Raw genomic sequence first — 27,804 nt, forward strand, 5'->3', positions numbered from 1 at the left:
AGTGGCACCTGGTGTGGTCTTCTGCTGCTGTAGCCCATCTGCTTCAAGGTTGGACGTGTTGTTGGTTCAGAGATGGTCTTCTGCAGACCTTGGTTGTAACCAGTGGTTATTTGAGTTACTGTTGCCTTTCTATCATCTTGAACTGGCCATTCTCCTCTGCTTGGTTTGAACTTCAGCAGGTCGTCTTGACCATGTCTACATGCCGAAATGTTTTGAATTACTGCCACCTGATTAACTGATTGGCTATTTGCGGTAACGAGTTGTTGAACAGGTGTACCTAATAAAGAGGCTAGTGAGTGAATAACACACACACTGGCAGTACTTTTTAGACAATGGCCTAACACAGCAATAACAGTTCTTTACCATCTCTGTTTTATGGCGGCTGATCTCATCCTCTGCTTGGAGGGTAAGAAGCTCCCAAACCTCATTGTTTTCCCAATTTGTGAACATTTTTAGCTGCTGTTTTTCTTTGGGTTAGCTGCTAACTGCTATCAGTTACCTATTATATCTCTAATGGTGAGTCTCACACATAACACATTGTCAACATGTCACACCCGTGCCGCTCATGGTCCTGTCATGTCAGCTGTCCCATTAATATAGACATCGTTTCGGCACTGTTACTACCTCCATTCCCAGCTCAAAGGCGAGACAACTCTGTCCCTCCATTAAGCAATCGTACTCTATATACAGAACGGCGAGATGGCATAACAGCGCTATACTCCCACCTCAGACAGGCAGTCTAAAAGGAGCTATAGAGACAGACAACCATTCATGCTCACATCTTGACATCCCTGGAATCATCAAGCCCATCACGCTCAAAATAAGCTTAAACATTTAGGCAGTCTATTGGTATCCATACTGACCGATCTAAACACACTTGATTTACCATTTTCCCAGAGTTTTCCAGTCTAATACACACTTTAAACGGCTCAGAGTTAGTATGTAATATGGAACTGGGACACTGCTCATGTTGTGTGAGTGTGTGTGTGTGTCCCTGAGGCTGATGGGATTTGGAGTCTAGACGGAGCTTTGGCACAGGGATGGACTTTTGTCCCACACTGCTGGCCTCAAGGCCACAACAGACAAACACAAGGGTGCACAACCACACTGTCACTCACACACATACACACACACACACAAATGTATATCATTATGATTAAAAGTAGATGAAGATCAAACTCTGTAAACACACAGACTCCCGAAGTTAATCACTCACTTACTCACTCACTCACTCAGTGTGAGGAAACAGTGGGAGAGAGCAGAGAGAGGCAGAGGCAGAGGCAGACAGAATCACTTTGTAGTCTCAGACCCAAGGAGAACAAAAGCCTGTGTTGGTGATAAGAGCCTGAGACAAAATGGAACAGACAGAGTGGAGAAAAGTGGAGCATGGACACTGGGGGGGAGGCGGGGGCAAAGGGAGAGACATATCCTGTAGAACAAAACGCACACTAATATTCATATGTGCACACACGGGCCCCAATACCTGAAACAGTTAGAGGTTTGGTGTGTGTATGTGCTAGCTAGGAGGGAGGGGGGGAGGGGGCCGTCAAGTGATGCACCAGCTTTAAGTGCCATAACAGCTCTCTTAAGCAGAGTGCCCACCCTCCTCCTTTTCTTGTTTTTCTTTTTCCTCTCTCCCCTCCTCTCCTACCCCCCGGGTTTCAATGAGCTACACCTCAGAATGAGCTGATTACACGCCTCTCTAAAGCTACTGATACCATCGGGACAGGAATTACCAGAGGGGTAAACACACACACGCACACACAGAATAGATAACCCTGACTTAAAAGCATACAGTATTTCTGCTTGTGAGGGAGAGAGGAAAACAGAGAGAGTGATAAAGAGACACCACGTAGACACACACACACACACACACACACACACACACACACATCTCTGCTCCTGTGTCAGCTAAATCGGGCACATTGTTAACGGGATGGTGAGACAGTGACTTATTACTATTTCACCTGTGCAGGCAGTGTGAAAAACAACTTATTATGGCCTGGTCAACACGCGGCCAATGGCAGCGCTCCATGCTCCTTGTGTGTGTTTATGTACGTGTGTTCGTGTGTGTCTCCATCTGTGTCCCCTCGCACTCAGTGACCGTTTTCGGCACCTTACTCAGCTCAATCCCATTGAGTCACTTTCCACTTGTGTCATCATTAATTACCTCCAGCTTATCTGGGCCAGGTGAGAAATCAATATATTTATTTTCTTAAAGGCCATCTCCTAGTCTGTTTTTGAGGACAGCCGGCGTGGCGGGCCGATACACGAGTCATTAATCGAAGGTTGTTATCGGACGTGGTGCCGTCCAGACCGCCTTTTCTCTTTCTCGACACGTCGCACTCAGTGGCGGCTCCGACGGGAAGGTGACTTTTAAGAAGAGAGATATTCATTTGAATGACAACGGTGGGGAGAGCTTAGATTTTAGTGGAACGTGTGTGTATGCATATCGATGCATTAGTGGTCGAAGCGTGCGCCTCGTGTTCTTAAGTGTCCACGTATTAGTATTCAAACACACACACGCATGCACGGACACACACATACATTTGCTTTTTTTTCTGTAGTGGCATTGATTTTGGCGAGCAGCTGCGATCCATCACGCGGCGTGGCCTTGATGTTTTGACTTGATGCTATCTCTCTGGTATCGCCGCGGTGACGCGTCATTATTTACTGTTGCCGTGGGTATACATTAATTAATCAATGCGAGGCTATTCTTCCCATGTTGTCCCCCAGTCCGCCACATGTGAGCTCTGTGGCGAGACGGATGAGGAGAGGAGAGGGCAGGAGGAGGAGGGGAGGAGAGAACCACACTGCAAATACCAGACTTCACTAAGACGGAGCATTAAGAAACAGCTCAAGTTACACAAAAACTCACTCAATCTATCCTCAACACTTACAGAGCACTTTCTAAGTGCTTTCCCTCTTTTTTTTTTACTATTTGTCAATTACAAACAAGAAGAAAAGCATTTCTAAATTCAGGGAAAGTTCACAAGCAGGCAGGCGTGTGGTGAGAGGGTGCCGAATCAATGCAGCACTGGGTCAAAAAATACTCCAACTGCATTATAAAAGATTGGGATTTTTTGTTCTGTGGACGATAAACGAGTGCAGACTTCCATCTGTGAGGAAATACAGTGAGTAACAACAACCCCACATTTAAGTGTACGGTTTGCAGTGGAAACACTAGGGTCTAGGTACCATGTCTGAGGGGTTGCTTTTGGTTCCAAAGGTACCATACCGAAAGTGTTTGGTGGAAATGGGGCTTAAGTGTGACGAATGGGGGGATGACATGCAGCAGAGGGCTGCAGACTGGACTTCAGCAGCAAAAGACATTGCCTTTGCATATGGGATGCCTGCTCTACCCACTGATCCACCTGGCGCCCCAGAGATTGTGAAATAAAGATGAATATTTAGGCCCACATTTCTCAAAACGCTAACTCACACTTTATATTTTGATCAGTCTTTCTGCCAGTGTTGTACTCCTCGAGATTGATTTTGGCCGTAAGACCACTTTTTGAACGTTCTGGTGTCGTCTTGGACTCAACCACATTTTTACTCGGTCTTGTCTCAGTCTCAGACAAAAGGACTCAGGATTTTAATTCAAGACCACAACTGCAGGGATATCACCAAAGCTGTTTTCATGGTAACTCACCACCTCCTATGAAGCAGTGGCTGCCCACATGGACGCACACAGTTTTTGCTCTGCCGCACTGAGCTCACCGTGTTGAACTTCTGGCGGTTGCTGCCTGTCTTTGTCATGCAGTGTGGGACTCGCACTGCTCTTGTCTCAGTGAGTGCGTTTACATGGACAATGTAATTACATTTTCATCCGGAATGAAAGTTCATTCCTATTAAAAGTGATCTTGTAAACATCCAATTCGGAATGAAAATGGCCAATGCGATTGCAAATTCAATCCGATGTAAGGGGCTGGAATATTCCGTTTCTAATTCCGAATGAAAGAATTTCTCGCACTTGTATACACTCATTCCTCTTTAAGTTCATTCCGGTCTTTCTGCGCATGCTCGTTTCCTTGCCCTTCTGGCGCGATGACGTATATAGCACACACGCAACTCGTTGCACTAACCAGTTTCCATTCGCCAAAGCACGGTCTTCTACCTCCCTTCTCCTCCTCAACAGACAAAGCATTAGCAGAACAAGGTTGTTGTCGTACTGCTGCTTCAAAAATATAAGCAAAACAAGCCCAAAAAAGGCACTAAGAACGGCGTCAAGCATCTTGTTATCTGGAGCGAGGACTACAATGTTTTCTTCCGGTAAACGTAAACACGTAACATCCGCCCCGCCCCCTATCCAATCAGAAACCTTCCCTGCCACAAACCTTGCGTGGACCTGAATAAAGGCAATTAAAAGGCGATTAAACTGATCTCCCGTGTAAACCCTCATTCGGAATAAATATTTCCCATGTAAACTACCTGGAAAGACTTTAATTCCGAATTTCATTCAGATTTATTTCATTCTGAATGAGGAGCCATCATGTAACCACACCCAGTCTGAAACACTCTGGTCTCTGCACATCAACATTGAACCTAAACATGAAACCCCATCTTTGTTTTGTACATTGCCAGTTTCAATTAAGTTAATTTATAAGTGTATCACATCCTTAAATAAGTTGACAACAAAGAGAAAAGGCACCCTTACATTGTGCTATTCTAATATGAGGAGAAAGCAGAAAAAGACAAATATGGAGGCGCAGATGGCTGAAAGATGCAGACAATATGGTCTGTCTGCTGCGCAGCAAAGTTCAGTTTTATTTCTATCACAGCACGGTCTCAGTGGCAACAACATGTAAAATATTACTCCGATATTATTTAAAACGATCTCACTACAGTCTATAACAGATTTTCAGAGAGCAGCCATGTGGGAAATCAGACTGTGGAGCAGTTTAAACATGCGACAGCTGACTCAAACTGAGCGTCAAATGACAGCTGAACTGGCACAAATTCAGCCTGATTATTAAAGTAGTCTGAGGCTACTAATCTGGAATTAAGGTACAGGTGGTATCGTTTATCTTTAGAGAGATAGTTTGGATCTTTTGAAGTGGGTTTGTATTAGGTACGCAAAAGCTAAGCAACGTACTGCTGTGGACAGGGGCAGCAGCAAAACAAAACTTTAGGCTCCTAAAAAAAGTCCCACTTAAAAAAAAAAGGTCCAGTGTGTAAGATCTGGGGGGATATACTGGCAGAAATTCAGCAGTACAAGGTGCAGCTCCTAATAGAGTTTCACGTTTGCTTGTTTTTTGTGTGCAACTAACGCCTAGTTCACATTACACAATTTTTCCCGCGATTTTGACGTCACAGAGGATCTTGAGAGCCACCTTGGGTCGGAGGTGAGTCGGCAGATAGTCTGCCACGACGAGAATATCCATGCCTTTACGATGTGTCGTCTCCAAGTTAAAAAACGTAGTTTGGTGACGTCACCGCGTTATCTGGGGCTCTGTCGGCGAGGGCTCGAAGAAATCTTGTGGTGTGCACACACAGGTCGTAACGTGGTTGGCGAGACTCCCCATGACAGAAACACACGTCGCAAGGTATGAACACTCAAAAGATTACGATAATCTCCCCGACGTGAAAATCTTGTGAATGTGAACGAGCCTTAGGCGACTAATGAAATCTTGCCGACTGATCTGGTCGACTAACTACTGCAAAAGATCCAAACTATCCCTTTAAGGAAATGTTCACTCTATAAGTTCTCTATCTGTGCGTGTATAACTATGTGTCATGTGTTTCTGCATGCTTACCCTCAGTAGCAGGAGACAATGTTTTTCCTTCAGTCTTGGCCTCGGCCAGTTTGCCCGTCCTCAGCAAAACCTCAGCAAAGTTTTCCTGAGGCACATCTTTGTAGGAGGAATACACATCTTGACTCTGGTAGAAAGAGCAAGAAGAGAAAGTGATGAATAAACACTGATCGCTGTGCTGAGGGACTCCCAACAGTCGGGAGAGCAGATCAGAAAATGACACACGGAGATGTGATTAAGGTGACTGAGCATCTTAATTCCCAAGGATCAGACAGACGAGAGAGGGAGTAAACAAATGAACTTCACAGCCAAATAAAGCTCTTTAAAGACTGCGCCTTTTGATAATTCATTTATAGGATTCTTGTACAAGTTATTTCTCAAGTGTCTTAGAGGCGAACGCCGAAGTTTGCGCGCTCGCCGGCGTCGGAGCTATCGCTTCGACACACAATGTTCCCTGTCTATCTTCGCCACTCCCGCTCTATCCATCTTTCTGTCTTGTTGTATTTGTCTCTCTTTCTCTCTCAATCAGCCTCTCCTCCCTCCCCGCTCCCTTCATTGGAACTGTTAAGGTAAAAACCAATCCCATTGATCAGCCGGCTCATAGACAGATGGACGTGGGGAGCCATTATTGGTAGATGGATGATGGAAGATGGATGAACGCTGGAGATGGAGCGGAGGAAGGGATTTGGAGAGGCCTATTAAAATGTCATGAGAAGAGATGTATCGGCCTTCTGTTTCCCCTCGCGTCCACTCTTTTAGCTATCCACATGATTTGTGTCTCTGAGTAAAAAGCCCAGTCATAGCCCAGGGCGACCATTTTCTAGGCATAAAGGTCAAACTACTCCTTTTCTTACTTTTGTTCTTTTCTACTTCCATAACTCCTGTCGACATCCCTTTCTTCTGGATTTTTATGCTCTTCATCTCTCCGTTCATCTCACATATACAGGACTTCTGTTAGTGTTGTATTTTATATCACATCTCCAATTTTATCCGCTGTTATCGCACCATCATTCTTGAGTTTATCCTCCTTTTCCTGTAAAGTACTCCCAAATTGCTTTTGGCATTAAAACTACTTAGTCTGAAATCAATATTCATTTTGTCTCAACACTGCTTTTGAAGGAAATTATAAGTCATAAGAGGAAAAAAATGAATTAAATGCCTTTAAGTCAAACACCTACTCAGGCATTTTTGCTGTAATCTAAAGAAAGAGGCCTGAGGTGAAAACAGCAGAAATAAGGACATCAGGGATGCAAAAGGAAGACAATATAATGAGGCGCTGGTCTTCAGCCACTCACCAGGTCTACATAGGGATCATCAATGAGTTCCTGATAAAAGGGGCTACAGCCTTGACGCTGCAGGTTGGAGTTCTCACACGCCCCTTCCTGACTGGTGGCTCCCGCGTCGTGACCCTGAGGAGCCATCAAAACATCATTAAACTTTCACAACATGCCCACAGCACTGTCATCTCTCTCTGTCCCACAGCTCGCATCCTCTCCGTTTGTCTTTTTGTTTTTTGTCTTCCTCAGAAACTCGCGACCACGAGCCGCCCTCCCAAATCGCTGCTGAGACCAGAGACGCCATCAATCTCCAACCCGGCGACCATCGAGCCAGTCCAGCCGCCGGCGACTCGCCAGATATTGAAATATTCAACAGGCGGGCCAATTAATTATGCAAGAGATGAGCTCTTGAATTGTTGTTTTTGACTGAGGCCTATGAAGTCTGTGAGTGTGTGAGGTACGAGGGCAGACGTGCAACTGTGTCTTTTCTCACATACACACAGAGTCCGACACATACATGCTGAGAGGGACTCCCCGAAAAATTGGTATTTCACTCAGATGGGCGTGGTTTTGCAGGACGCAGCAGTGCACACTTAGGCAAGCTCTGTAGCTGTCTCAGCCCTTAAGTGCACAATCATACTTGATTACATACTTGAATACATGACAGCCTGTGTGCACCTTTGTAAGAATGCAGAACAAAAATCCTGAATTATTTTGACTGGATAAAAATGAGAAATTGGACTCAGTATTAAAGAATGGACTGGGCTTGATGAGGCAACCTAGACTGGATAATACACGCATACAATATGAGATCAGTTTATTTGATGTGTTTTAATGTTTTCCTAACATTTGGTCTCACACCTTAATAAATGGAAACTGATAGTCAAGTCATTGTCAGCCTGTTTGGGCTGGGTGTCTGTTGATGCAAGATACGACCTTGATATCAGAATACAGACCCCTCCGTCTGAGTAGATGTTTCTTGTTGGACATATTTTAGTCCCTCTAAATGTCTAAAATATACTTATAAATATGTAGCTGTACATATTTCCCAGTATAACATTATGATGATCAATTTGAGAATCTATCAGCAGTTGGCATAGGATGATATGAAAAGTTCATGTCACAATTGTCTTGGCTAAAATAACTGATTAACAATGTGATCCCGATAATCAACAAAATAGGCTTAAAACTCTTAAAGTGGCACTAAAGCAAATTGGAATCACTTCACCTTGCATTTTAGTTGCATCACAGATAGGACACTTTTTCGTGAACATCCTTTTTATTTAAAAAACAAACACTCTTGGAGCCTTTGACACGTGGTATTAACATGCATCTTGGGTGGTCTCATCACATGTGCACGGCACTAAACACAAGACGACCACTATCCATGATCACAAACCACTTCCTGAGGTGATCCGAGACACATTTGATCTCGGATCTTTTGTAGTGTAAACACTACTGCATTCTGATGCATCCCCAACAAGGACTACATCATCAATAGAGGACATGGTGGTTAGTCTGGTGCTAATGTTCTACAACTTGCCCATTTTACAATGATTTACACGAGGTGTGACCATCCATCTTTTTTACACACAGCAAGGTGCTTCATCTAAAAAATATTATTACATCAGCCTTTGCCCTGAAAGAATTTAGTACGGGGTCCCAAATCTTATCAAACACAGCACCTCTATCCTCGTTATAGAATCTCAGTCTCTCCAGATGTAATGTGGGAAAATCATATATGGGAACAACGTCCATCTTCCATACTCATAAAATTAACTTCTTTGTGATCACCATTCCAAATGAAACAGCCATTTTTTGGAACGTCCACCATTTTGACCTATGGAAGGAGACATGTTGAATTCTGCTGACAGCGATATCTCCAGCTGTACCAACACAACTACTAATGTGACTAGCAAGCATGCTAGCAAGAGTGTGGACATAATAACTGTGTGCAGGGCTTTCTGACTTTCTAGCATAAGTGACATGAGCAGTAACAGATCCTAACACAAGTGCTGGAGACGGATGATAAACAGGTGTGAACGGCAACATGTCTCGGCTCTCCACTTGTGTTTGGATCACCAAAATTCACATTAATAACAGGTGTAAACAGGCTCTTAAAAAGCATCCTTTTCAACAATTTGAAATGGCATCATAAATATATTTGGATAGAAGATACGTTAAATTAATATCTTTTGTGTTTTTTGAGGTCAGTGCATATGCAGCTTGTTTTGCAGCATCACATTTATTGTTCAAGTTCAAGTTCAAGATATCTTTATTGTCCCCAAGGGGCAATTTGTGGTGCAGCCAGCAGTAGAACAATCCAACAGCCACTTTGGGTGCTGCTGGGCATGATATTCATGATTATCCCAATAATGGAAATTGACCACAATCAACATATTGTGAGTGTAATTTATGGTGATGTGCAATAAAATTGTGTATCGTCCCGTTCCTAATCAGCAGGCAGGTAATGTCATTTGAAAATCTGCTGAGAAGTCTTGCCACGGTTGCAGCCATGCCAAAAAACCTCAGTGTATCTTTGTAAATCATGATCACAAAGGACTGAAACATCATCTCTGTTTGAAGTTAGAGTTGGGTGTGAGGTCTTCTGTAAGTTTAATTTTGTGGTTTAGGCAAAGATCAGATCACTAAACAACTTTTGAGGTAACAGATTTGCTATCGTATCCAAAAAGTGACGAGATGACCCAAAGTCAGATGACACAATTGCTCATCAGGCTTCACCACAGATCACATCAATCAAAAAGAAAACAGCTAAACTGTTCTTACATGCAGCGGCCGGAGGTAGTTGATCGAGTCCTTCCACCAGCGGTGGTCGCTGACGGCGGTCAGCACAGCCTTGGTGGTCAGTCCTGTAGTGGTCAGCACTTCCATGGTCTTGGCTGTAGTCCTGTGCAGGAGGTCCCCTGCTGTCCCCACAGGGGAGCCCACAGAGGAAGCGCCAGCCTGGGGCCAAGCAGGTGACAGCGGTGACAGGATGGACAAAAAACATGACAGCGCCGTTATTCTAGTGTGTCACTCTGGTGTCTGTGCAGCAGTAGAGTCTCTAACACTTGAAATCATCCTGCATTAGTAGCACAGGATCCTCTGAACACTTCTTTTTCCTTACAAATGAAAAAGCTGCATCAGAGGAGTCCTCTGATTGTTACATCTGTATTGTTATATTAGACCAAAGGACAAATTTGGAGCCGAGGACTCTGGAGTATCAGTGTGGTATTAGACATGGTTATGTTCTGTTCTTTATTAGGTACTTGAGAGCAGCACTTCAATAAGGGCAGGGCTCTTTGTGTTTGTGGGTTTGTTTGTGTAGAGCGTAAGGGAATTACAATGTGCACAGTTCAGGCAGCAGAGAGACCTCCCAGCCCTGCGTGAGACACATACACTGAGTACCTGTACAGAAAATGTGCCAAAAGTCGTACTTTGTTGTAAAGTGCTGTCAGTCAGGATGATTACACACATAACCTTAACTCTCGTGACTACAATTCAGGGGTGAATTCTTTGACACAAACATCTGGAAAACAAAATTGCTTGTTTCTTAAAGTCTAAGGTCAACATTTTGGGAGATATGCTTATTTTCTCTCTGGTGTAAAGTTAGATGAAATAAATACCACTCTCAGATCTGTCCATCAAGTGTAAGGCGACAGCCAGCGTCAAGTTGGCTTAGATTAGCATACAAAGTGGAAGCAGGGGGAAACAGTTACCCTGGCAAAGTCCAAAGGTAATGAAATCTGCCTACCTGCAGCTCTCAAACTTTTTAAAACCAATGTGTAAAACTGTCAGTTTACTGTTTTAGAGGGGTTATACACTGGACAAATTAAGCTCTAGCGAAAGTTCAGGAAGACAAAACTTTTCATGCTCAGGCTGTAAGTTTTATTTCTCACCCTGCCATTCACTCCTCGCACATATGCTCACTCACTATCTCTAGGTCTCATTGTCTGGATAGGTCAATTGATTCATCGGCTGATTCACAATCAACCAATAGCACAGCGGCACCTTCTCTGTCAGCCTATCATCTTACTACTCCTCATTTTAAATACGTCTCTTCCTCTGCCATAGTTCTTTCTTGCGGCAGTCGTGCGCACCCTCCACCTCCCCATCACCACCTAGTCTTTACAGATTCATCAGCCTCATCTGCCTCATCAGCCAACAGCCTCAGAGTCATCAGCCACCACCACCACCAGTGTCTGGACTCCATGAGGGGATTTATCCTGCTGCCGCTCAGATGTCCCTCGATCTCAAAATATCTCCCTCTGGTGTTCGAGCACCAAAGACTTCTGTTAAATCTTAAATCAGTACAAATCATCTGTTAATTTTTACACTCATATTCTGTATTAAACAATATGTTGGATATTAACTTTTTGTCCAGCTGCCACTGAGGAAAATGGATCCCACAATCTAGCAGCTACTCAGTAGATTACCATTGTTTTTCAGGCTGGTGAGTACAGCAAATCTAGCAGCCACTTGCATATTTTACCGGCATGTGGCTGGTGGTAAGTGTTATTTTTCAACCCTAAATGTAACCATGGTGTACGATTCAGATTCTGATTCAGACAACTTAATTAATCCCACCAGGGGCAATTTGTAAAATTGTAATATGAATACTGAGTCGAGCCTGGCAAAACAAACAATCCAAAGTCAGAGTCAGCTTGCCTTGCACACATACTATAACATAACATACAGTAAGAACTAGACACAAACATTAAAAGAGAATTCAAAAGACAAACAGCAGAGGGAATAAACGGTTTTGAATACCGGTTAGTTTTAGAGGCAGGTAAAGCGGATTCACAGAGTACAGGAATAGATGTAGCTGTCACTATTTAAAGTGTAATTTTCAGTTCATCAAAGTTAATTGTAATGTTTTGGCCGCCTACAAATAGTCTTGTTCAGTGATTACTTGTACTAAAAAATCCCTTCAAGGAGCTGGATGTTCAGTTTTTCCAGTAAGTACATTTTGTTTTAATGGTTTTAAGCCAGTTCTTGCTGGTGAAAATTAGCATTAGTGTTAGCATTATCACAGTTAACCAGTGTTGTGCTAGTTACTGAAAAATAGTAACTAGTTACCATTACTAGTTACTTAATTAAAAAATAACTCCGTTAGTAACTCAGTTACTTAAACCAAAAAGTAATGCGTTACTGAGAAAAGTAACTTTTTAGTTACTAGGCTCATAGCTACATCGCCTAAGCGACAGTGGATGTAGTTTAACCAGGGGACTGTTAGACTACAACTTGACAAAACAATTGAACGGTACAGGAAACATGCAACTGTCTTCTACAGTGGAGTCACTCGCTGTCAGGCAGCTAAACGTTTTACAACTACGGTACTTGGATACAAATATGGAAAATGAGCTAAAGAGAACATTTGAAGAGCTGCATGATGAAGTCGAGTCTGTCGCCCACCGCAGACATTGTCTGTCCACAACAAAAGCTTCCTCAGGATAACAATGGACATAACGTTACTGCTCACGCTTAATGTAACGTACAGCACTGTGGTGAGGCCAGCAGGTCGACAGTGACTTCAGAGATGGTGAGAGACGTGTTTCATTAAGATGCTCTGGTAAGAATTGTTCATACACCTCTATCTGACTTGACTATCTTTTACTGTTTAGGGCTAAAATGTTTTAGTGAAAGGGAACTTCAGTTTGTGAAGGAATACTGCATGCTGCGTGCCGTTTTAAAACCTGCCCAAAAATAACGGAGTAACGCACCGTTTGGTAACTGTAACTGAGTTACTAAATTTAAAAACTAATGCGTTAGAGTATTAGTTACTGCCAAAACTAACGGCGTTACTGTAACGTACTGCCCAACACAGCAGATAACCATACCTGTAAATGAACCGTGCTAACCAAGCTAGCAGCTAGCATCAGGGTTAGCTCTTCTTGTACAAATACCGCCTCTTCTGTCTTCAAAAAGCAGGCTAAAATTCCAAACTCAAAGCTTCAAAACATTCCACAAACCAATTAGTGACATCACAATTGCTACATCTATTATTTCATGCAGTATATGCTCCCAACTTATAATTAGTCTGGCACATGAACCCCCATATAATGACGAATTGTCATTTCCATACTTATGTTTTTGTTCAGGTTAAACAAACAAAACCTAATGTTTTAATTAGCGAGCTTTGGACATGTTGGTAGGTGGATTTTTTTACCTTTTGATAGAGCCAACTAGCTGCTGGCTTCATACTTGACAGGCAGACATGGCAGTGGTATCAATCTTTTCATCTGACCAAGTTTTCATCATCTTTAAAATCCACAAAATTAATGGTGCATTGTGATGCAAATTGCACTCTTGGGGTATATCTGACAGCGTGCTACCAGTTTTCATGGTATGTTGGTTACTGCACAATTGGAAAGGATTTTAAAACCAAATCCAGAAGGCCAGTGGGCCGGGGCCAAATCGTTTAGCGCCTTTCATCAATACTTTATTTGGCAGGGGATTGAGGGTCAGCGAATGAAAGGAACTCAAACACACATACACTCAAGATGTTTGTAAAAAACACAAACACATAGATAAATAAGAAAAAGCACCTTCAGAGTGTGTGCACACACACACACTCACACAGCCAGGACTTGAATGTACTTGAGAGAGGAGTGGGGACATCAATACAACAATAAAATGACAACAGACAGTTTCAAATGAGTACTCATCCACATACAAAGGCGATGCAATGCAAGTCATGAAACATTAACACCCACTCAAGGCATCATAAAGCTGGAGGTGCTGAACGGGGAGGAGAAGGGGAGGCATAAATAAACCAAGCGAGCTGAGCAACCTTAACACTAGATTTACACCTCATCAAATATGGAGTAATAGGAAAACACACAAACCGAACAAAAGCACAGAGACACACCCACACAGGAATGGTAACAGAGACGGAGCTACAACTCAGACAAAAAGCGAGCACATTAACATACTGTGGAGAGAAAAAAAAAAGCATATGGAGAATAATAACACATGCAAACCTTTACAGAGTCTGTCTCATCGGCCTCTCGCCCACTCTCAGTAATAACAGGCTCCATTTGATAGTTAACTGCCTGGTACAAAACCTAGAGGACAGAAATAGGGAGGAAGATGGAAAACAACAGATGAGACTTGTTATATTATTTTACAACCCGCTATTTTAGCAGAGTAATCTCATTGGATACACGGATAAAATGTGGTTAGAGGTGGTATGATTAAGAGGCAACAGTGTACTTTAAAAAAACAAAAAAAGAAAAGAAACCAAATTGAACTAATTTGAAATTTAAAAATGTTCTGTTCAGATAGGATGTGATGCATTAACGACTCTGACTTTGGATTGTTTGTTTTGCCAGGCTCGACTCAGTATTCATATTACAATTTTACTAATTAGCAATTAGTGTTACTAATTATGGTTCCACTGTTGACTGGGTCGCTGAAATTACATGCTATGGTTGTTGGTTTATTCAGCTTATTATTTTGCATAATATTTTGCTAATTTTGAGGATAGTGACTATTGGCACAGGGTACTGGTTTAGCAATACATATACTGAAGGTGAAAGAGTGACCTGAGTTTGCAGGTCACTGGAGGCAGCCAGCAGGCCGTGGATGTTGTCGGGGGGACAGTGGGTTAGAGAGAAGGCTAAAAGCTCCTGCCGGGCTTCCAGGTCTCCGTAGCCCTCACACTGACCGAGCAGACTGCACACGTCCCACGCTGGACTGTAACCTGGAGGAAGAACAGATGGAGAACAAACACAGGAGGGTAAGAGACGAAGTAGGAAAAATAGATGATGTAGTTTTAAAGGAATATTTCACCCTCAAATTACCATTTAAATATCAGTTTCTCACCTCACGTTCTGTTGAATTTATAAAGAAAACATAGTTTTTCTTGCAAGCCTCTGGTGAACGGAGAATCCAAAAACTGAGAAAATTCCTAATGAACTGAAGTCATTGGGGTCCACGTTTAACAACAGCAAAACTATATCAAAACATCTGTTTATAAACTCTCACACAACTCATGCAGTATAATCCAAGTCTCATTTATCCAGTCGTTTGCTCAGTATTTTATTTGTGATTTTAATTCATCAAAAATTTTTTGGATTCTTCGTTCACCACAGGCATGTGAGAAAAAACGTTTTCCTCATGAATTTAACGTAACATGGGGTGAGTAAGTGATATACATACCTTTAATGAAAGGGGAACATCAACTAAATTAGGAATTTTAATATGTTATAGCCATACTAGTAAAGATTAATTAATATTTGTGAACATGAGCTACTCTCTCTTAAGGTGCGGACCCACCAAACCGACATCAAAGAACTACCGGCGACAAAAGCGAACTGTTGCGTCGTCTACGTCGCCTCACGTCGTCCTGTGTCAGTTGCATTTGAACACACTACACGGACTACATCCGACGGCCAAGTGGCACGTACGTTCTGCCCCTGCATGAGAGAGCGGGTAAGAGAGTGGCACATCCTGTCAGCCGAGGGGTTTTCTATCTGTGCAGCCGAGCACCGCAGCACCTCAACGGAGTATTACATCCAGACGGTCCCGGTGTTTCGTCCGCAGGCTCCACTTCACTGAGCTGCCAGATTAACCCACTGCTTCTTCCCACTTTATCCTGAATAACAAACCAGGGCTCGGTGCTCCGGTTGGATCCAAACGGTGAGCCGGGGCTAGCTCAGAGACTAGCAGAGGCTAACTGGCTGTGCTTCCCTCCGGTCATGCTGCGGCTAACGCTCTGCTAGCCGCTCCCAGCTAGCTCCGGTTTGTTATTCAGGTTAAAGTGGAAAGAAGCAGCGGATCTGTCGGGCAGCTGAGTGAAGTGGAGCCTGAGGAGGAAGCACCGGTTAGCCCAGGTTTCACTACAGGCAGATTCACTCGCTACAGGGGCGAGGAAATAAAACCTGAACAGCCAATCAGAGCGATCTCTCTCACAGACAAACTCCACCGCCGATTGAACATGCTCAATCGGCCGGAAAGCTGGCAACGCCGAAGTGCCGACGGTGCGGTACACACCGCAAAAAGTAGGGCGACAGACGCTCACCGACGGCGCGACTTTGGTCGACAGCCGACTGTCGGCTTGGTGTGTCAGGGCCTTTAAAGCCAGAAGGCAGAGAAGTAAGTCTCAAACATGTGATGTCATAGGGTATAAAGACTGGAGTTGCGCCATAGACAATGAATGGAGGATGGATTTTGTGGACCTACAGAATGTTTGTTTTCTTTTGAATTTCTTTATTCTATTGTAGTGCTCTCAGTCCTGAAACAGAGAATGTACCCTCACACTAAGAATGTTCCCCTGGCTGCTCTCAGTGTCATCAAGAACATCTTTCCCAATTTATTGTCTGTGGAGCAGCTTCAGACTTTATACCTAATGACATCATAAATCTGAGTTTTAGCACTTTAGCTTTTGGATTCTGTGGACAGTTGTTCATGTTGACTAATATTTTTAGACTCTCTTAGACCGCAGGAATAACATGTATGAATTTTGAAAACAGGCAAAGTTCTCTTATAAAATAAATGAGTACAAGAGATAGCAGCAACCTTCAGTAAAGGAAGCCATAAAAATATTACCCAGCGAAGGGAGATGATCGAGGGTCAAATTGTCAAATATAAAAAATAACAAATTTACTCTCCTTCACACACAAATATATATTATAAACATATATCTCATCAATTATAACTGAGAAGAAGTGGCTTTCATTTCTCATTTTTATATCAGTGTCCTTCAATCTCGGCTAATCTACCCTGAATCCTATCAGACAGAAGACCAAGGTCTATCAACACATAAGACATGCAGGGTAGAGCCCACACACACACACACACACACACACACACACACACACACACACACTGTATGAAATCTAAGAACTTGCAGAGCAAAATGCAGAGGATATAATGCTGAGATATTGATGACACAATAACATGTAACCTTCCAGGCCTTTGGGGTATTAATATATTTTCCCTCCCCACATATATCTTTATTGGTTTGTGCACAGAAGTTAATAACATACACAACAGGCAGTAGTGTTAACACTGTCCTGTGGTTATAAATTACAAACCCCACTCCAGCCTGCTCCCACCCATTCTCACAGAGCCCACTCCCACACACACACACCAGTTCAGGATCCCTCTCCCCCACTTGCCTTCCTTGGATTAATACATATTTAAGTCTAAAACACGTTTCCCCTTGAAGAAAATATCAGCCCGCCGCATTGTAATAACTGTGCTACATTTGTTCCAGCTTCATCACAGTCAAAAAGCAACACGCCGGCATGACTTCATTCCTACAAACAGATTCAATTATTCCCACTGCGTTCGCAGACAGAGAACACCGGTGCTTATCTGATTACACCTTCTCTTTCTCCCAGACACCTCTTTCTCATCCGCACTGTCTCCCGTTACTCAGCACTGTGGGAAGACTGTGTGAAATTCTATTCGTTGTAATTCTTATGTGGCGTAACACGAAGCGGGGTCAGACGAAATATCATTATCGCAGTGACCACATTGAATCCCATCAGGGAAACTCTGAAGAGCAGGCGGTTTAGATTGGAAGATTATTGTGATATTGTTGTTCTAATTATTGTTCGTGTGCACAAACAGACGCAAAGTCACTCCACCTCGAGTATTGGCCATTCAAGACAGGATGTAAGAAGCCCAGAGCAGATAATTCTCAAGTGTTTGAAAGCATAAGACAAACCATAAAGGGCCGTACACACATAGAAAAACAGCTATAATAATAACTATAACAATAACAGTGTGAGCATCCACATTGATAAACAATAACGTTCTGTAAACAGTGGTGCTATGCATGCACTGTGCACTCCAGCTGTGGTGGCAGCTTAAGAAAATGGATATTGATTGGCTGTCAGTGTTTCTATCCTTCGTCAGATCACTCTGAAAGTGATCCAAACATTCACCACTGTTGTTGTTATTGATCACATGAAAGATGTGTGTTATGGCAGTACTGAGCATACGACTGGATAAATGAGACTTAGATTATACTGTACGAGTTGTGTGAGAGTTTGTGAACGGATGTTTTGATATATTTTATTAAATGCGGACCCCTGTGTATTGAATTTATCAGGAATTTTCTAAGTTTTTGGATTCTTCGTTCAGTGTGAAGGCACTTGAGAAAAGCTAAAAAAAATTTCACAAATTCAACTCAACATGGGGTGAGTAACTGATATGTGATTTGTCTTTTGGGAGGGGTTAAGTTTTCCTTTAATACTTACAAGCAATGTTCAAAGAATGAAAGCAATGACACGATGCTATACTGCGTCTTCATTATTTAACACCATTAACCTTCATCTGATTGTGCTGTGCCTTGAACAGTATGTGAGTGGATGATTGTCAGCAGCATTTCCTTGGTATGAAAAAACCTTCCCTAACGACTGACATACTCCCTTCTTTGAGCCAAGGACGTGAGATTGTTGTTACTTCATTGTTGACAAGCAGAGCGAAACAAGCGATGACAAAGAGCTGAACAGGGAAAGAAAACACTTTAATGACAGTGACTCTGATGGAGCTCTGTCGTCAGGATAATAAAGGAATACTTCAACCCCCACATGACCATTTGTGTATCAGTGACTCACCCAGTGTTACATTGAATTTGTTGAATTTCTCATGTGCCTCAACAGCGTACGAAGAATCCAAAAACAGAAAATTCTTGATGAATTTAAGCCATAGGGGTCCCCTTTTAACAACAGGAAAACTAAAAAAAAACTTCTGCTTACAAACTGTCACATAACTCATGCAGCATAATCCAAGTCTCATTTATCCAGTCCAGACAGTCCTTGTCCAACTGAGCCAGACTCCACTGACAAAAACAGTAATTTTACCTCACTGATCACAGGAGCTGCTGGTCTATCGCTAACTTGAGCTTGAGTTTTTTTGTGTTATTGTGGGACTTTGATGTTTTGAAGAGTTAGCTCAGCTTCACCAAAGTTACACAAAAACACAAACTGTCTAACTGATTGAGGCAGTGGTAGACCAGGTGCTCCCGTGTTCAGCGAGGCAAAATTATTGTTTTTCTCAATAGAATCTGGCTTTGAAAAGACCGTACAGAAGTTTCACTTACAGATCAGTTTTCAAGATTTTAGCAAAAATGCCTGTGTTTGGGAAGTACTGAGCATACATTAGATAAATGATACTTGTATTATACTACTGTTGTATGAGAGTTTGTAAACAGATGCTTTGATATAGTTTTGCTGTTGTAAATGCGGACCACTGTGACGACTATGTTTTTGGATTTTTCGTTCACCAGAGTTTATTTGTTTGTTGAATTTCAGAGCTGAGTCAAAGATGACACCAAGATTTCTGGGATGGGCTTAAACATTTGATGTGAGTGGACCTAAGTGGCTAGCTGTGCTCCCTGTAGTGCTAGGGGGACCAAAAACCAATAACTTCTGTTTTATTATCATTTAACTGAAGATACTTTTTTGTCATCCAGCATTTCACATTCTGGAGGCAGTTAAGGAGGGATGAGATGGAACTGGAATCCCTCAGGTTTCGTGGAAGGTAAATATGTGTGTCATCGGCATAACAGTGAAAGGAGAAGTTGTGATGGTGGAAGATGAAGCCTAAAGCAGTAAATCCCAACTGGTCAACCACAGGATCCAGATTTCTTTTTAGTCATTAGTTCAAGGTCCACACATTCAGCTCATAGACTGTATATAAAGATGGACGATGCCTCTCCACTTACCCCTACTGTAGGGGAAGCTAAAATATCACTGATACAGCTGCTGAGTCTGCGCAGTTGCAATCACCGCAATATCAAGTTTCCTGCCCACACACCCGTCCGACCAGTCACGAGCAGTGCCACAAAATGCGAGCCCACCGATTGGCTCACACAGCTGTCAATCACATTAGAAAGTCCCTGTTTTATAGCATTAAATAACTAATTAAAACCAAACTTATCAGAAAAACGAACACTTCAAAAAACAGCAGCATGATGAAAACTACCTTAAATGACAGAAAACATCTAAAAAATGTATTTGATGTGTACTTTGAGTTTTTAGTTTGGTCTATGTCCCATCCACTGACATGGAGGGGACGGGGTTTATGACCTGTACTGCAGCCAGCCACCAGGGGGTGGTCCAGATGTTTCAGCTTCATTGTTGGAGAGCTGTCATGTCGTCCATCTTCATGGAATGTTGATGAGCTAGTTTGCTGTATCTGTCAAGTGGCTGTCTTTTAGTCACTCACTCTACAGCAGGAAATGGCACTTCAAAATAAAAGCTCAGTGTCGGAAATTCACTGTATTTAAAGGCGCTGTATGTAAGAATGTGGCCAAAACGGTTACTGCACTCAAATTCAAAACATAAACATGATTTGCGGACTGCAAAAATGTTTTTTAAATGCGAATATTCTGGCTGTACTATTGTTGTCGGTGAGATCAGTATGTTATATGAACATTATTCCTTAGTCTTTGTGACATATTAGGATGATTTTACGACTATTTGCTTTAGATTTCTTACATATAGCTCCTTCAAACATAAAGTGTGTTTTTGACAAACTTGATACGTTCAAGTCACTTGCTGTCCATTCAGAATGGACCTGCAACCCACCAGTTGAGAACCACTGGCCTAAAGGAAGCATACACAGTGCAGATAAAATGGGCCCTAAGATATACCCTTGAGGTACACCACAAGTAATAGGGGCAGAAGAGGAGGAGAGGCCACCAATATTAACAGAGAAAGACCCATGAGATAAATCGGAGGCAAACCACTTAAGGGCCCTAGATGTCAACCAGTTCTTTAAGACGGTTTGATAAAGTACAGTGATCAACAGTACCTAAGGCAGCAATCATCACAATCTAAAGACAACATTAGGTTATCTGAGACCTTGAGAAAAACAAAGGTTTCTCCACAAAGTCAATGCAACACAGGGTGAGTAAATGCAATACAGACAATCATTTGTAGGTGAGGTAATCCTTTAAAATTCAAACAAATTTAGCAGATAATTAAAGTTTTCGGAGAAGCTTTCCCATCAGGTTATATTATAATTGAACCAAATGAAGGGAAAGGCAGACAGGCAGGAGGGAGGTTCATATTAGCTTTTCTACATGCTTCAGTGCATTCTGATACTTCTGTCAACTGCCTGCCTGTATACTGCCTCACAAGTTTTCCTCTGTCAAACTACATACCTGCAGCCATGAGGTCCTGACAGTGGATGTAGGAGGCCTTGAAGTCCAGATACTGGAGAGCCTGCTCTGCCAGCAGGGTCAACACTTGCCCTTTTCGCGCGTCCTTGTCATCCCCTAGATAGACAGGCAGATATTCACAGAGGCAGACATCAGCACACAGACATAAAAGTATCTTTTTAATCTTGAGAAATGTCAACATGTCAACGCTGACACACTAAACAGCAAATCTCATAATCCTGCATATCACGTACAACATCTGGCTTAATAAACCTCTTATTAAATCTCCATCTCACACACACACACACACACACACACACACACACACACACACACACAGAGGCTCAAGGTTGGAACATAAGGGCGTCTAACTATATTAGCTGCACCACAGACCGAGCCTGAGACTACATATTAATCTGTGTCTGCCATAAATGAGGTTATTGCCGTGTCTGTTCATCTCAAAGAGGGAGTATGAAATATTGAAAAAAAAAAAAATGCCATCCCGCCGTCTCGCTAAACAGGAATAAATCTCAGTTTGATATCTTACTGTTGGCCACGGTGTTAACATTCAAGTGGCGGCTCAGGACAATCTTTGATCTCTGTCTAAGTTCGGTAAACAAAGAGGGAGAGGACGGGACGATCAAAAGAGGCATAGGGAGAAATAGGACTTCTGAACAAACCTGCAGACTGCAGATCTGAGATGAAGAAATGGTGCCGGATTGGTCCATGTGAGTGTGTTTGCGTGGGTTTGTGTGCCAAGTGAGTGACAGATAGAAATGCGGTGTTTACTGCGATGAGGGAGGGTGGGGGGAGAGGTGCTGGTCAAATATTTTCAGGGTGACTGCTGAAAGGGTGTCTTCAAAAGCTGTCAAGACCTCAATATAGTGGAGGTTTGTGTGTGTTTTCTTTTAGACCACACGCTTTTATCAAGACATTCTCTGGCATTTATTTCAAGCCGATCTAAATCAGACATCTCGGGAATCCAATTGAAGCCTTTACCTGTGGTTGACGGGCCAATCAAAGGATGGGATGAAAAGGTGAGAAATGTCAGAAAAACAACAAATAGAAAATACTCGAGTCAATAAGCTCTGACTGCAAAATGAACTCCCGAGGCTCTTCGGGATCCTTCCTGAGTCAGCACATTTTAATTCTCATTTGGAATATCATGATTATTGATTCATTCAGACAAAAACAACTTTTTTTTTTCTTAGCTCTACCGCATAAGACGGAATGATTTACAGAGCATTTCTGTAGACCGAGGCGGGAACCGAACCCTTAGGGTTTTTAACCGGTGCGCTGGTGATACCTGCATTAAATATTCACCACAGAGCCCCGGAGCTATGCGCCCTTCAAAAGCCTCCCCCCTGCATTTATTTATTTAAAAATTTGTTTATTCCTCTTCTCATCTCCCTCTGCCTTTTTTTTCCTCCCTGAAACCACACAGTGAGAGCTGCCTGCTGACTCAGTGTGAGCGGCACAGACACCAAAATGCCACAAGGCCGGTTAGCAGGTTTCCTTTAGCTAGTGACAGGCCTCAGAGAGAGAAGACAAGCTACGAGTTAAGAGACGGAGGACAGAAGAGAGAGGAAAGCAACGCATACGGAGAGACAGACAGAGAGAGGAGCTGGTATTCTTGAAGCGACGACACATAAAACAAACATGGAGACACAGAGAGAGAGAAAGACAGAGATGTTTGTGTCATTCTGGAGCGCAAGAAGTAACAGGCTGACATCTTAAACTTTCCCACATGTCAGTTTCATGTGATGGTGATGGTGGGTAGGAGGGGTGTTTGGAGAGGTCCAAATATACAGACTAAATACTTCATGAATTTTAACTAGGAATTCAGAATCAGCCAACATCACTCACGTTTCATGTGTTGACTCATCTCTTAATGGCAGTGTGTGCTCACAGTGATACCGTTCCACAGTTTGTAATCCCAAATGGGAAATATGAAAGCTCACACAAAAACATGAAAACCCCTTATGAAAAAACAAAAAACAAAAAAAAAACTAAATATGGAAGCATCCCATTTGGAATTACCACAAGCACAATGGTGTAAACATGTTTCTGGTCGAGAGCTCAGCTTACAGTAACTCCTACAGAAAGTGAACATGAGAGGATGGAAAGAAAGACCAAAGCAGGCAAGGAAAGACGAGAGTCGAAAGAGAGGAAAAGAGAAACACTGACTTTAAAGGTCCCGTATTATGCTCAATTTCAGATTCATACTAGTATTTTTTGGTTTAACTAGAACATGTTTACATGCCTTACATTATTCATTCTTCCTCAGATTCAGGAGGAGCAATGCGGATTCCGTCCTGGCTGTGGAACAGTGGACCAGCTCTTTACCCCTGCGAGGCTGCTGGAGGGGTTGTGGGAGAAAACTTACAACTGTGTCCCTCAGGGAGTCCTGCGGGAGGGTACTGCGGGACTACGGGGACTACGGGGTACCAGGGTCACTGCTGAGAGTCACCTGGTCTGTGTATGACCAAAGTGAGAGCTGCGTCCACATACTCGGCATAAAGTCAAACACATTCTCTGCGGGTATTGGCCTCCGCCAGGGTTGTCCCTTGTCTCTGATCCTGTTTGTGATATTCATGGACAGGATGTTAAGGCGCAGCTGGGGGGAGGAAGGGGTCCAGTTTAGTGACCTCAGAACTGCATCGCTGCTTTTTGCAGATGATGTGATCCTTCCTCACACCATGACCTCCAGCAGGCACTGGGGCGGTTTGAGTGTCAAGCAGTCGGGATGAGAGTCAGCACCTCCAAATCTGAGTCCAAGTATCTCGGGGTCTTTTTCACGAGTGAGGGTAGAATGGAGCGTTAGATGGATCGGTGGTTTGGTGCGGCTTCTGCAGTGATGCGGTTGCTACGCTGGACAGTAGGTGAAGAGGGAGCTGAGCCAGACGGCAAAGCTTTCAATTTACTGGTCCATCTACGTCCCAACCCTCACCTATGGTCATAAGCTCTGGGTAGTGACCGAAAGAATGAGATCGCGGATCATAGTGGCCAAAGAGAGTTTCCTCCATGGGGTGGCTGGGCTCAGCCTTAGAGATAGGGTAAGGAGCTTGGACATCCGGAGGAAGCTCAGAGTAGAGTCGCTGCTCCTTCATGTCGAAACGGGTCAGTAGAGGTGGTTCGGGCTTCTGATCAGGATGCCTCCTGGGTGCCTCCTGCTGGAGATGTTCCAGGCACATATCACTGGTAGGAGGCCCTGGGGCAGACCCAGAACACGCTGGTGGGATTACATATCTCATTTGGCCTGGGAACATCACAGGGTCTCCCAGGGGGGGCTGGAAAGTGTTGCTGGGGAGAGGGACGTCTGGGGTGCTTTGCTTGGCATGCTATATCTGTATCTATATCCTCTATATCTGCTATACCTGCTGGCCTCCCCGAATAAGCGGATGAAAATGGATGTATGGATGGATTATTTTTCTTTTGAAGGTCTGCCTGAATATACCTGTATGTACCTGTGTCTGTCACTCTCTGTTTTAGCGCCTGTCTCTTTAAGCCCCACTCTCAAACCAGCCCAGTCTAAGTCAGTGTCTGGGGTCTTTGACATCTGCGCTTATGGTGTCTCTGTACCGTCACTGCAGCTGAGGAATGACTGTAATGGCACTTTAAAAGCACTCTCTACCTTTATACAGTATAGTTGTGATATCACATGATGTCACTCATCACCTCCAAAGGCGGTTTGGCTGATCGGATCACACTGGGTTCTGGGTGCATTTACACCTGTACTTTCATGTGGTCAAGCACTATTCAATCACCCAAACTGCATTTAAATGCAAGGTATAAAAGGGGTTCCTGTCAGCTTTAAAGGTGGTTTAAGGATCGATGCTTTTCTCTCAGGCAACAAGCAGAGCTTCAAAGAGGCCGAACAGTGGGCGCCTCGATTGTAGGTACAACAAACACATGAACTCTGAATTTTTTACATCGATGATGTAACATTCTCAGGATTTAATATCGTCTATAAAACTTCATCAGCTTTGAAGAATGGTAACTGAGATTTGGGTTAAAATGAGGTCAGACAGATAAAGATAACAAGTATTATTTGAGGTGGTATTTATGAATGGACTGCCATTCAGAAACAACATTTATCCATCTATCCTGTTCACAAAGAAATCCTTGCAAATCTTGGTATACAGATATAAGTTCAAGCAAGGCTCAATACCATTTCTTCTTTTTACCCCTGTCCCTCATTTTCAAGTCCGCCTTTGCCCCTTGGAACAGTTACAAGAGGTAGTGGTTAACATCTTCCCCTAATGAATGGGACAAGTCTTCAAGACATTGATATGTCATAGATGCATCTAGAATAATAATGGTATAATCACAATGACATTTTATTTATCTAATCGAGACAGAAAAGCAGGGATGCTCACAAATGTATTCACAACTTAAGTTTCGTGCTATCCATCAGTCAAACAAGTCATCAAACATAAAAGAACACTACTTCATTAGCGGTGCTTCTCTGCTTTGTAGGCTAATGTGTAACATTTGCTCCTACCCTGCCCGTCTGCACTGATGTTAGAAGAGAGGTAATCTCTCAAGACAGATTCTGCAATTTACATTGTAGAATCTGTCGGCAGCCCTGTATGAAAGACGACTACAGGGGGGTGGGGGGGTCTTTGAGGTTGAACAATGCTGCGCTTTAGCCAATCACAATGGAGGGGGCGGGGCCGAGACGTGCAGGTGTCCCCAGGAAATGTGTACCTACAGAAACAGCAAGCTCCGCGTCTATGGCGACCGCGCCACGCAAAACATTGTCTCGTCAACATGAAAAACATGGACAACAGCATAACTTACAAGCGTTGTGCATCCACCAGCACATCTTCTACTCCTCACGACAGGAAAAGAAGGGCATTAGCAGCAACGTTTTTACCACCGTTTGGTTCGAGTTGCAGGTAGGAGTGTAACACTGGGGGCACCACCGAAAGTGAAGGGGGTGAGCAATCCCTGAGGCCCCTGCACTTCTGTTAGTCGAAAAACTACCGGGCAGTGCCTCCAGAGGTAAAGGAAGAAAAAATGTATTTATTTCTTTTTTTTTTACCGATGGATTTCCAGATTGGAAGAGAGGTAAAAAGTGCAGCATGGATTTCAGTTAAATTATAGGCCACATATGCCATCAAAGGGGGGGAAAGCAACATAATACATTAAAATAACATTACACAATAGCCCCATTTGCATTGCCCCTTCAAGGTGGGAATCTCACGCCATTATGCCGCCTCGTTGTTCTCTATAAAAGGTACTATCACAGAACTGGGGGACAGAGTTGCCTTGCCTTAATGCCAGCAATGGAGGTAGTAATAGCACTGAAACAATGTCTGTGGAAAAGGGACAACCGGCAGGATTGGACGATGGACAGGACTGGTGTAACATTGAGAAAAAGTGTACTGTGTGCAACCTTCTGCTGGGAGATTTAAAAAGCCAATGATAGCAGTTAGCAGCTAACTCAAATAAGAACATTGGCCGAAAAATGTCCGAAAACAATGAGGTCCAGTAGCTCCTTACCCTCCAAGCAGAGGATGAGATCAGCTCCCATATAACAGAGATGATAAATAATTGTTAATGCCATGTTGCCATTGTTATTGATTATGAAGTGCCAACATGTATGTTATATGTCACACTAGAGGCTGACACTATTGTGCTACATGTCTAGCCCACCACACCTCTTCTGCGATGCCGGCATTCCGTCTAAAATCACAAACTGGAGCAGCATGATGCCGCCATTGCTTGGTTTTGTGTAAAATGCAAAGGCCCTAAACCCTAAACATGACTACGCAAACCGGGGGGGTAAAGGTTTAGTGGTAGAGGCAGGGGGTGAATTGGGATTGAGCCCAAGGCCTAGAGCTGAACTGCTGACTGTCCTAACAACATGAAACTTTGGCGCAGGAAAAAAAAGGATTAGAGAGCACAGAAAGTGACATGTCTGGGGAATGAAATTTTCTTGCTCCTTTAGGATATCTGTGTGTGTGTGTGTGTGTGTTCAAGTATGGATTTTTGCTTGCGAGCTGTAACACCGCTCATGAAGATGAATTTCCCTCTTGTGTGAGAACTGTCAGTGCGCTCGCTGAAAGTACCCACGCATGCTGCTAGGACGCGTCTATGTGCCTCATGTGGGCGGTCCTTTCTCACTTAATCTCATGAGCTTTGTCATGAAACTGCCACCAAAGAAGAGTCTTGTTCAGTGAATATTTATTGAACGTTCTCCCTCGTCCCTATAATAAAACCCAAAACAAAAGAGAAGAAATGTGCTGCGATGAGGTCAGCAGCGTCTGTGTCAGTGTGTCTCTACGTACCTGCCACTCTGAGAAGCGAGGCCAGATTAAGCAGGGTAGTGGACTGCTTGTAGGCCGTGGTGCAGTGGGCGATGCACTCCTTTATGAGAGACAGACGGTCTGATCGCAGGCGCACTGGGAGGGAGAGAAGGAAGGCAGAGGAGGAGGGGTGTCAGACATGTTTTGCTAATTACTGTATTCAATCTGGAAAAGTTGCAGCTGATGATACAAATGATGCAGCGTAAATGATGGATGCAGCAGCTGTCGGGATGCCTGCAGTATAATGACATGCAGTATAGTCTGTGAAAGTAAAGCCCAACCCTGATTATTCATTGACTGATATTAATGATGATAGATGTTCAGGGTGTTTTGGTTTT

General features: G+C 43.3%; 1 protein-coding gene across 1 annotated transcript in view; it reads right to left on the reverse strand.

The window, feature by feature from the left end:
* nbas (NBAS subunit of NRZ tethering complex) overlaps positions 1-27,804 on the reverse strand; it is a 281,527-nt gene that overhangs the window by 150,235 nt on the left and 103,488 nt on the right. Inside the window, exons 33-39 of the mRNA XM_050057998.1 lie at positions 27,449-27,562; positions 21,156-21,269; positions 14,578-14,735; positions 14,014-14,097; positions 9,818-9,994; positions 7,049-7,162; positions 5,757-5,880 (exon numbers count right to left, since the gene is read on the reverse strand). Coding sequence (XP_049913955.1) covers positions 5,757-5,880; positions 7,049-7,162; positions 9,818-9,994; positions 14,014-14,097; positions 14,578-14,735; positions 21,156-21,269; positions 27,449-27,562 — 885 coding nt within the window. The remainder of the gene's footprint in view (positions 1-5,756; positions 5,881-7,048; positions 7,163-9,817; positions 9,995-14,013; positions 14,098-14,577; positions 14,736-21,155; positions 21,270-27,448; positions 27,563-27,804) is intronic.

The sequence above is a fragment of the Epinephelus moara genome, chromosome 12, assembly GCF_006386435.1.
Source record: "Epinephelus moara isolate mb chromosome 12, YSFRI_EMoa_1.0, whole genome shotgun sequence".
In the NCBI taxonomy this organism is placed as follows: Eukaryota; Metazoa; Chordata; class Actinopteri; order Perciformes; family Serranidae; genus Epinephelus; species Epinephelus moara.